Source organism: Camelina sativa, chromosome 9, assembly GCF_000633955.1.
Source record: "Camelina sativa cultivar DH55 chromosome 9, Cs, whole genome shotgun sequence".
Taxonomy (NCBI): Eukaryota; Viridiplantae; Streptophyta; class Magnoliopsida; order Brassicales; family Brassicaceae; genus Camelina; species Camelina sativa.
In genome coordinates this window covers 26636994-26647984 of record NC_025693.1, presented here as the reverse complement: position 1 = coordinate 26647984, position 10991 = coordinate 26636994, and the positions used below count along the sequence as shown (strand labels likewise).

At 34.7% G+C, this 10991-nt stretch overlaps 3 protein-coding genes across 4 annotated transcripts in view; 1 reads left to right on the top strand and 2 right to left on the bottom strand.

Annotated features, from left to right (window-relative positions):
* LOC109126317 lies at nt 6438-7126 on the bottom strand. Its single transcript, XM_019229804.1, has one exon. The coding sequence runs from the start codon at nt 6934-6936 to the stop codon at nt 6649-6651; it is 288 nt and encodes a 95-aa protein (XP_019085349.1). The 5' UTR covers nt 6937-7126; the 3' UTR covers nt 6438-6648.
* LOC104712418 lies at nt 8160-10284 on the bottom strand. Of its 2 annotated transcripts, XM_010429320.2 has the most exons (5): nt 10076-10284; nt 9765-9963; nt 9004-9368; nt 8845-8911; nt 8160-8741 (listed from the first exon to the last, which is right to left on the bottom strand). In XM_010429320.2, exons 1-5 carry the CDS (start codon nt 10162-10164, stop codon nt 8733-8735), a joined length of 729 nt encoding a protein of 242 aa, XP_010427622.1. In that variant the 5' UTR covers nt 10165-10284; the 3' UTR covers nt 8160-8732. The 2 variants fall into 2 exon arrangements, with proteins under 2 accessions (XP_010427622.1, XP_010427623.1); XM_010429321.2 differs by lacking the exon at nt 8160-8741 and having other exon boundaries at nt 8839-8911.
* Nucleotides 10405-10991, top strand: part of LOC104712415 (pentatricopeptide repeat-containing protein At3g57430, chloroplastic) — a 4242-nt gene continuing 3655 nt past the window's right edge. The window contains exon 1 of the mRNA XM_010429315.2: nt 10405-10933. Coding sequence (XP_010427617.1) covers nt 10507-10933 — 427 coding nt within the window. The 5' untranslated portion in view covers nt 10405-10506. The remainder of the gene's footprint in view (nt 10934-10991) is intronic.

Here is a 10991-nt window from a genome sequence, read left to right as displayed (position 1 = left end):
CTCATTATACTTACGACATCCACATATATACACCAGTTGTTAACCAACAAAGGATGGGAGTGGTTTTGATTTTATATAGGTTAAACAGGCCAAGTGACGACTGGTTTATATTGGGATGTCATAAGTGATCGAAATCGGTGAGCAACATGTATTAAAATGGCTGCCTGTTCAAACCCTCATAGCTTGATAGAAAGCTCAAAGATCCCACTCTTGAAAATACTCAAGTTAGCTGATCATTGATCTTTCTATCAAGCTATTAGGGTTTGAATATGTGAACAGCCTTGTGAGGATCCTTCCTAGCTGATCATCATTAATCCTGACTTCTTCTATTCGTCAAAGAAGAAGAAACTGAAAAGTTTGGTTAATGTAGATTATAAGTCGCTATAACTCCTCCATTGACCTGCAATAACCAAACTTTTTTATTTTCCTCATCTTTTTGTTGATACATGGTTATAAAGTCTTATAACAAGAAACTTAATGAGCATGTGTTACTGTTTTGTATTTGTGTCTACAAGATTGCAAGAGGTAACTGTCGGTTCTGCGGCTTCTGCCGTCTTCATATAGTAAGTTGATAATTCCTCAATCTGTTTTTGGGAATATGTATATCTCTAGAATCATCGGATGATATGATCGTATCACAGCAAATATATTTATATCTTATGGACATCATTATCTCTTATATTAAAACTTTTATACGAAAGAGGACTAATTAAGAGATACTGTATCTAGTTTCATGGAAACATGTATGAAACAGTGAATATCCTTGAGATAATCTATGACCGATCTCTGCTCTCCAACTCTAATCATTCCCCTGAGCAGTGAATCAATCCTCATCACATGTGCTCTCTGAAAAAATCCAATTGCTTTTTCTGTTGAAAGCAAATATTACAAAGGACTGGTAATCCCATTAACGTGATTAATTTTGTAGCACCCTCGTCGCGAGTTGACCACAACGATTTCACATATCTTGCTACCGCAACCGGCATGCACTGGATTTAACTGTAACTGCACCTAGGAAAACAAAAAACATATAAAATTATATAGTCAATTCCTAATTCGGATGATATAATATGCGCTAAACATAAATTAAAGAAATCAAGATATATAAGTTTAGAGGAACAATCTACACGATCAAATCACTAGCTAACAAAGATCTAGCTAGAGGGAGAGAGAAAACCTCATGACAGCTCAAAGCGGTTCCCAACCACCTCTTATCCTTCTATCTTTAGAAAGATTGTCTCCCATGTCACAGTCTACGCAATTTGAAAGCAGAGAAACAATATTCGTCACAATGGCCAAATAATTCCACAGTCAATTATATATCTTCAAAACCATAGACCGGGAGATCATCAACTCAATCAGCGCAAGGAGACATTGGACAAAGTTCAAATAACTAATGTGTCTCTGGATCAGATAAAAAAGCTCTTTCCTTCCTTGTTTTTTATCATTTTTTTCTAAGCGACCAGATATTTTGGAAATCAACATGGTAAATCTAAACTCTTTTCATTTTATATGATATTTACTCCCTTAGCAAAAAGAAAAAGAAAAACCGTTCCCAAGCTCCAAAGTGAAACTGTGTTTCAAGAAAGTGAGAAACTACTATTTTCTAAATAAACGGATTATTTGAGCATTTTACTTCCTACTATTTTTTCCAAAATAATTAAAGAAAAAAACTTAATGGCCTGAATTGGAAATGCTACATGGGATGTTGAACCCTTTCGTATTAGCATAGTCAGAGTCTCATAGACAACAAAACCGAAAGTATAAGTCATCTTTTGTGATAAATATGTTTATCAAATTAACTAAAAAAATGAATAAATTATTTTGCCCTTCCTAAATAAACCTAACGCAAATATTCGAGTCTGTCTGCGTACATGAGTTTCTGAACGCATTAACCAATCCAATCGGGTCATAGCCGTTGCCGGATACAGATTCGATCGTAATTATTTAATTTATAGAATAAGGTAATTATTTATTAATGGGTGGGGACGATTACCCTTTTATGAAAAAATATACACTTCATTAAGAGATTAGCCAAACAAATTAAAAACTAAGAATCTACCATCAAAATAAATTAGACTTAGGATTTAATACGCATACATAATATATTAAAAATATTTAATTTTGTTTTTTCATAAATTTTTTTCAGGTATTTTCTCAAATATAATAGGACGAGTCACACCTATGGTGCTAAGTTTGTGTAGTTTTTTTAAGAACAAACTTAATTTTGATGTTTCTTTAAGAACCAAAAGGCTCATGCAAGTAGAGGAGAGAATAATGCGACAACTCTATAATATATAATGAATCATTTTCAAAAGAGTGTTGGACAACTTTGGCAATTATTAAAAATTGTGCAAATAATTTTAAATTAACAAATGAAGATCATAAGTGCAACAAAAAAACCATATGAGATGATCGGTGAGTTGGGAAGGTATTTGGTAGTTCCGACGGAGTTATTCGCTAATTGACAAATTGAATTTTGTTATTCGTTTCTGAGTTTCTAAGTTGTTAATTGACGAATTAATTATGATTGGGTCGTGAATCGAAGGATCTAGATATTTTTTTGTGAGCTTGAATCTAATTAGGTTCTTTTATTTAGGGAAAAGAGGATAAAATTTAGTAAATAGAAATGATCCACATTTTTTTGACAAAAAAAAAATGATTCACATTTAGTATTTGTATTCACAGTTGTATTCACGATCCATAAAATGATTCACAGTTGTATTCACGATCCATGATGGTTTAAAGATGATCGTGATGCTTTCTTGTTTTCTTGTTTAATGTATCAAGCTATTTTTTTCAATGAAACTGGAATAGAGTGTTGTGGTTTCTAAAAAAGAAAGAGACAACGTTTAATTAGCATTTATCCTTCCCACATAAACAGATTTTGTGTAGCTTTATCCTACTTTATTTTATGAATGTTTTTTGAAAAAAACCTTTAGGATTGTGTACAAAAGATTAATAGAGTCAAGTTCGTGGTATTCGGCATTTACAGTGTCATATACACCAAGTATGTGTGCATAAAGTAAATCAATATAACTATAGTGCATAAATTAAAACTCATTATTGCTTGATGAAATAACTCATATATAACAATGTGGTTTGGATATATAAGTGCATAAAGTAAATCAAAAACTAAAATAATGAAGTTGATAATCCATAAATTCTATGGCATAGAACCAAAACATAGTTTCTATACTAGACATGTGAAAATGTGCATGTGTTAAGTTTGAATAAAATAGTTACCGTACAGTTAATCTAATTGATTAATCAATAGGTCCTAGAAGTTTGAATACAGCTTAATAACACCAGTACCTCATCGAAAATCCATTGGGAAGCACCACAGTGTTGTATAAGGTTAATATGTCTAAACAACAATCCTAAAATATCTCGCATATGCTCTGTATACAAAATCAAGATACAACAAATCAAATCATATCAGGTACCAAGTAAACGCGAAGACACCAATACAATCTTTTTTAACTGAAAATAGATGGTTACAAGTTTCTAAGAATATTAAAACAAAACACGAAACACCAATCCCCATCTCCGTTCGATGAATTTACTTTGGGGTTGTTGTTAATTAGAAGTCTTCGCTCTTATGAATATGTTCAACGTCTTTCTTTTATTTCTAAAAACATGAGAGGAACGCAAGAAGAGAACAATGGAGCTGAGTCTAAATTATACAGTGCGGTAGAGTCTACTTAGGATTCTTTTACGTCTGCGTGTGAAAATTATCAGCGGTGTATATTTGATCTCAAAAACGATCGACGGTATATATTATTATTATCTATGTTAATACTAAATACAGATCCAACGGCGACAGTGCAACATCCAATAATAATATATTAATAATGATCCTCTAGCCGCCGTTGATATTTGGTAATTGTGTGTAAGATGTTGTTTTGAAATCTAAAGCATAGCTCAATATGAATAACTGAATATGCTAAATAAAATACATTTATAACTATCCCATCACGATAAATATGTATTCAAAGACAATGTGTATGTTGTTCAGCTTTAACGAGAGCATATGTATTCAAATTCCGAGTCAAAATAAAATAAAAATGACTAAATGGGCCATTTGTTGCTGATTTAGCATTTAAACAGAAAATAAGAATTTAGTAATACCAAAATCAAAATGCCCAAATTCAACAAATTAAATACTTATATAGCGGAATCGAAGATGATGATGATTCATATAAGAAGAAGAATTGTACAGGTCTTACGTTTCATGCAAGGTGGAGAAAGGGAATCTCATTTTAGACTAAAATTATTTGAATTAACTCTGAAGATAAATGAGAGATATTTGACCAGAATAAATGAGACATAAACTGAAAATAGGAAGGCAAATCCATATTTTCCGTTTTAAACTTTTTAATGAATGCTTTTATTTCTTTCCAGTAGTATATAAAGCTATATGTAGAGAGCCTTCTCTTCCACCAGAGGATAAAACACTGCATCTCACTATACTTGCTACATCCACATATATATATATATATATATATATATATATAATATATATCGTTGTTAATTAATCAACCGCCCGGAGTGGTTTTGATTTATAAGTTAACAGGCCAAGTGACTATATTAGCACAAGGCTTTTGAAGGCATCAGCAACGACTGGTTTATATTTGGATGTCATAAGTGACCAAAATCGGTGAGCAACATGTATTAAAATGGCTGCCTGTTCAAATCCTCATAGCTTGATAGAAAGCTCAAAAGATCCCACTCTTGAAAATATTTGAGTTAGGTGATCATTGATCTTTCTATCAAGCTATTAGGGTTTGAATATGTGAACAGCCTTGTGAGGATCCTTCCTAGCTGATCACTCATCTTGACTTCTTCTACTCGTCAAAGAAGAAGAAACTGAAAAGTTTGGTTATCAAAACCTGCAGGATATATATATATACTCCTAAATCTTCAATCTCTAATCCTTCCTCTTGCTACAGAGTGGAGTGCATTATCTTGAAGAACCTGACTATGTTTTGTTTGCGAGTGTTTTGTTGGAACTTCAATCCACGTGACAAATATTTAATCAAAAGGTGGGTAATTTTTATTTGTGAATGCATGATTTCCAATTGTACTTTCTTACAAGGAAACGTCGGACCACTATACGTGGGACTTGTTTTAGTTAGCTTAACGCTCTGTGTTGGTTTGTGATATCAAAGGAGAATCCCTGAAACGACGCTGTTTCGGTATTTCATCAATGACAATTACAAACTTTGGTTCTACAGTTAGTGGTTGAGTATATAATTTTGTAAAGAAGTGAACTATGAACCTGATAAAACAATGAAAAATTCTTTATCACGTAAAACAGATTCATGTTCTTTCGAACCACCTATAAACAACCTTGAGAAATAAAGTAGGCCGGTACTAGGACTTCCACGGGACATTACATGAGGAAAGCCAATATAAAGGACAAAGTTTTATCACCATCCATAGAAATCCAAGACATTCTTGGTTTTAGAATGTTTCAACCTCTTTACCGATCGTTGAGAGGATGTACATGATAGAGTTGCATACAAGATAATGGCCTCACAAGGCCCATGAACCCTTAATGTCTCCCCAAAACCTAGGTTATGAGGAGAGGAACCCATAAACACTTATATACTACTATTATCTCCTCTATCCTACCGATGTGGGATCTTATCAATACTCCGCTCATCGAGTAGCGATGTCGCTCATACTAGCCATACCGAGCCGGCAGGTCGGACCAATTGATAGAGTTGCATATAAGATAATGGCCTCACAAGACCTATGGTATCTTCCCAAAACCTAGGTTATGAGGAGAGGAACCCATGAACACTTATATACTACCATTATCTCTCCTATCCTACCGATATGGGATCTTATCATTACACAAAGAAAATCTCATGTACCAAATTGACAATTATGTACTTGATGAATCTGTAATCCCCTGGTTTATTAGAAAACAGAGTTATATCGTTTACGGCCCTGTAGATGGTAACTTTTGTTGAGCAAAAGATAAGAATGAAGGGCTTCACTTTACCTACCGAATATTTTGATTCAGTTGTTGTGTTGTGAAATTGTGGGATCTTCAATAATTTACTAGCAAATCAGTCCTCCTGTATTTTTATTTGTTAAAACCATCGGGACAGCGAAGATGTTTGTTTACGCTCTTGTCCAAAACCGGCGGAATCATTGTTATAGCTCCAGAATATTCGGGTGTGGTTCAACGAATGATGATGATGTTTGACAAGTTTGATATGTTCTTAGGAATCCCACTATATCATAATACTTAATTTGCAACTAAACTATAAAAAAATTGCTCCAATCTCAAGTTGCAGCCGTAGACAATGACTTTAATAATCTCTCAAAGGGTGAATAAGAAAAGTCTTCGACAATAAATTTTAGAGGTTAAAACCAAAGATGCGGCAACCTAACACCGAACGAACAAAAATAGAAGAAGACAATTGAACACACGCAAAAAAATGAATCAAACTTAATTTCTCATCAAAAATAATCCAATTTCTCCCCAGCGATGATTAAATAGTATCACAAATCCTCTTTCAAGAACATAAATAGTTTTCTCAATAATAATAATTTTTTAAAGAAACAGAAAAATCAACCAAAACGCTCATGAAATCTCTCGCCACACACCAATAATTTTTTGTTTTTTTTCAATCAAACAACAGAGAATAACAAGAGATCTCTGGCGTCATCATACCCCTGAGAAGATTTGACACCGCAACCAACAACACCACTAGCTCCGGATCCTAAACCACCAACCAAACCGGTCGAATCTTGACCCGAACCAAAAACCCCACCACCTCCGAGCAAATCTGTGACTCCGTGATGGTGATGGCCGTCAGATGGAGGATGGTAATAGAGACGAGCCGTCTGAGGACAGTGTGAATGAAACCTCGCCGCGATTCTCACTCCGATGTCCAACATCTCCGTGTATTTCCCCATTTCCTTGAAGAATCTATCGTTTCTTCTTCTGTTTCTTCTATGATTATTGGATTTTTTTTTTCTGGTGGTGTGCTCTTTCTCTTTCTTCGTCAAGAGAGAGAGAGAGAGAGGACGGAGATGATGATGAGGAGGAAGGTTATTGCAAGTCGCGTTCAATTTATAGGAGCCAGCCAGGAAACCACAAAAGCGATCGAGTCTCCGCCTTTCTTCTTTTCGAGGGTTTTACTTATTTAATTGCTTTTCTTGCAATTTTTCTTTTGCTCCCTTGTATTTTATTCTATTTCTGTTAGCCCCTCATATCTATTTTAATTGAACTAATCTCCTTGTAATCTTTACCACCATAACTCAATTGAACTAATCTCCTTGTAATAATCATCGGTGCCAGATTGACACTAGATTAGGTCATAAATTGGAATTTTATTTTTTTAAAAATTGGATCTAATATTTATTAATAAAAGTATAGGGTCGGAATTAGGCGAAACTGAACAAACTTATTCTGAGCTGTAAATTAAGCGTTTTTGATTATAAGGAAGGAATCAGTTTAGCGTTTCTTCTCAGTTTCCTTTTCAATTTTGTTTTTGTTTTGGTAATAAAAATTTATTTCACGTTTCCTTATTAAAAAATTTCTAAAAATTAAATCTAGAATTAATGAAAACGCGTCAATGTGGGTCGTCACTATACCAAGCAGCAGGTCGCCGAGTATTTTTTTTGACTGCGGCAATACCGCGAAAGTCGCTTGAAAAGTATGCGTTTACTTTAAGCAAATATTTCTCGATGGATGGACTATATCTCATCGACTCTTTTGGACTTGTTAACAAACACCTTTGGACTTTAAAATTGTAACGTATGTTTTTTCGTAAGAAATTAATGTTTGAAACTTTATTTTTTTGATAGGTAAACTTTATTTTCCTAACATCTAATATTTCAAACTTAATTAACACAACATGACACGTTCCATTATGAACTTACAAATGTCATAACAATTTACAATTGTCACTTGATTAATATAGGTCAACTAGCTTTTATTATTAGTTTAATCTAAATCTTATTACTATTATATTTTTGATATATAAAGATATATTTTTATTATATCATACAAAGTGCTGTAAATATGATATATGATATATCTAAAAAAAACTTTGAATGCGGCACTTTAATTGAACTATATATATATATATATATATATATTAACAATTAAAGTAAAATTATTCCCTAATTAGTGATTCAAATGAGTAACTTTTAAATAAATCAAGACTGATTTAGTCTTTGTAAGATAAACATAACACATGTCATATCATCCACCGAAAATTCGTAGAAGATGATACAATGAAATTTGATTATTTCTTTCATTCTTTTAATTAATTCGAAATTAGTAATTAGCCATTATATTTCTCTTTCCATAAGTAAGATTTAAAATATATATTTGCAAAATCACTAAAAATATTAGTAAACTATAAGTCATCATTCATCAACCCATATTCTTTAACAGCTCAAAAGAAAAACCAAGGGCGAGATTTAAACAAGCAAACAAACATGATGATTTCTAAGTTTATAACCAACCTTGGTTCTATATTAGTAGTTGTTTCAGCTATTTCTCTGAACATCTAACTGAGCCACCTCTTATATAGAGCGGCCGTTTTTAGACAATATATATCTAGCTATATATATTATATACTCCGGTTATAGTTTTTGTTTTCCTAAGCCGTATTAGGACCACACCAGACTGTATATAACTAAATCGTGGGGAAGGGGGTATAAGTTTTACCTGCTGCCTCCAGCATTAATGTCTTAAGTTTTCATGCAATCTACAAAAAATAAAGAGGTAAAGATCAATGTCAAGTACTTTGCAGAAATTGCTAGAATATCATATCATATCATACTGAAGGATGTGAAAGTTGAGTTTCATACCTTGTAAATAAAGGGATCAAGTCTTCCTCCTGTGCCAAACCTCTTCACTTCCGACATCTTCAATAACCTGCATCAAGATATCGAGTTCACAAGGTTGAGATGATTTGATCACCATTATAAGTCAATAACTATCTTCTACTTAACAACGAGAGTATATACATTCTGAGAGCTTTGCTGGTATCAGGACTGTCGCCGAGAATCTGACGGATATGGACTTCAGAAGAAGACTCTGAGGAAAGAAACTCCAAGATATCTTTGGCTCTACGGCGAATAGAACTCGACCTGCTGCTACTATCTTTCATCTTCTTCCTTTCTCCTCTTAGCTTCTCGTTGCTTCTCTGATTCCCGACTTTGATTCTGCTTTCTATGCTGGAAACCTCGCTTGAACCAGTTGACAGACACGATTCATCTTTGGAATCAACAGAGGATGTTGAGAGAAGATCACTCGCAGGATTCTTCATCAACTGTGTCGGCTTGGAATTGAAGGTTCCCCAGATAACCTGAGATCGGCGTTTCCTCGCTGTCTGCATAATTCAGTCAATGAAATTCAAATTTCACATACTCAAAGTTTTCTTCTCTGATGAGATATATGTTTCTTACTAAAATTAGAACATCACAACGACATGGAATTCGAAATTTCAAATTCCAGAACGATCTGTATCTGGTACAACAAGCACTAATCCAGAATCGTAAGAACAAAATTGGGACATCTAAGAGCTAGCGATCGTCATTCAGGTGAAGAACAAAGCATAAACTTCAAAATCTTAGCTCGAGCGGAAGCAAAAAATAAAATCCAGAAGTTTCTAATCAATCAAATTCCTCAGTATTTCGAATTCCACTTGAACCAATTCAGATCTAGAGAGCAACAACCAAAACGAATACTCTGAAACAGAGACGCAAGACGATTAAGAGTTTCGCACCTTGAAATTCACGAGTTGAAACGGATCTCCAGTATAATTGATTTTGAATCCACGATCTTCAATCTTCCCAAACGAACCGTCGCTGGACAAAGCCGAGCCACAAGATCTCGATCCGCTAGATCCCAACTTCAAGCTCAGGTTCGAGCTTCCTTCCTCACACCACTTCCTTACATAGCTCGATTCCTCAACAGATTCCGACCTAATAATCACCCAATATGATAATCGTAACCAAACGAAGAAGATAACACAGATCTGAAACCGCGAACCTCACAATTAGGCATAGAAATTGAAAACGATTGGGTTATGCGAACCTCGTAGGTGAGAAGAGCACAGGTCCATAAGAAAGAACAAGAAGAGACGAAGCAACCGCTCTCTCAATCGCAGAAGGATACTCCGCCATCTCTGAGTTTTTTTTTTCCGACTGAAGCTTTCTCTGAGCTGCTGCTAATGGCGCGATGATCTGATTTTGTTTGATTTTGAATTCCTCTCTCTATCTCTCTCTCTCACTACATATTCATACTCTGTTTCTGTTAAAGCAAATAAAGCGGAAAAATAATTGATGAGCCCATATATTAGGCCCATTTAAGGCCCATATACATCCTCTATCTTCCTTCTTCGTCTTCTTCTTCGTCTTCCTCGCTTCGTCTACACATACTACTGTAAATCAAAAATCTCCACGAAGCTTGATTGTTGTATATATTTTAACTGAGTATATAACGACCTTTTCGAGAAATATATCTTCATGTCATGTCATCTTGCCTTCACTTTCTCACTCCCGTTTCATTCTCAACCGCTTCCATTTTCCCGCCACAAACCTCCTTATCTTCTTCGTGCCACATCATCACCCTCTGCAACAATAGCCGTTGATGGCGTACCTTCAAAACTTATCTCTCAATCACGCTCTCCGGAGTGGTGGATTGACTCCCTCCGGTCGAAAGTTCGAGCCAATTTGCTCCGTGAAGCTGTTATGGCTTACATTGAAATGATTGGTTTGGGTATCAAACCCGATAATTTTGCGTTCCCTGCTTTGTTGAAAGCCGTCGCGGATCTTCAGGACATGGATTTAGGGAAACAGATTCATGCCCATGTTTATAAGTTTGGGTACGGAGTGGATTCTGTGACTGTGGCTAATACCCTTGTGAATTTGTATAGAAAGTGTGGAGATTTTGGTGCTGTCTATAAGGTGTTCGATAGAATCTCCGAGAGAAACCAAGTCTCTTGGAACTC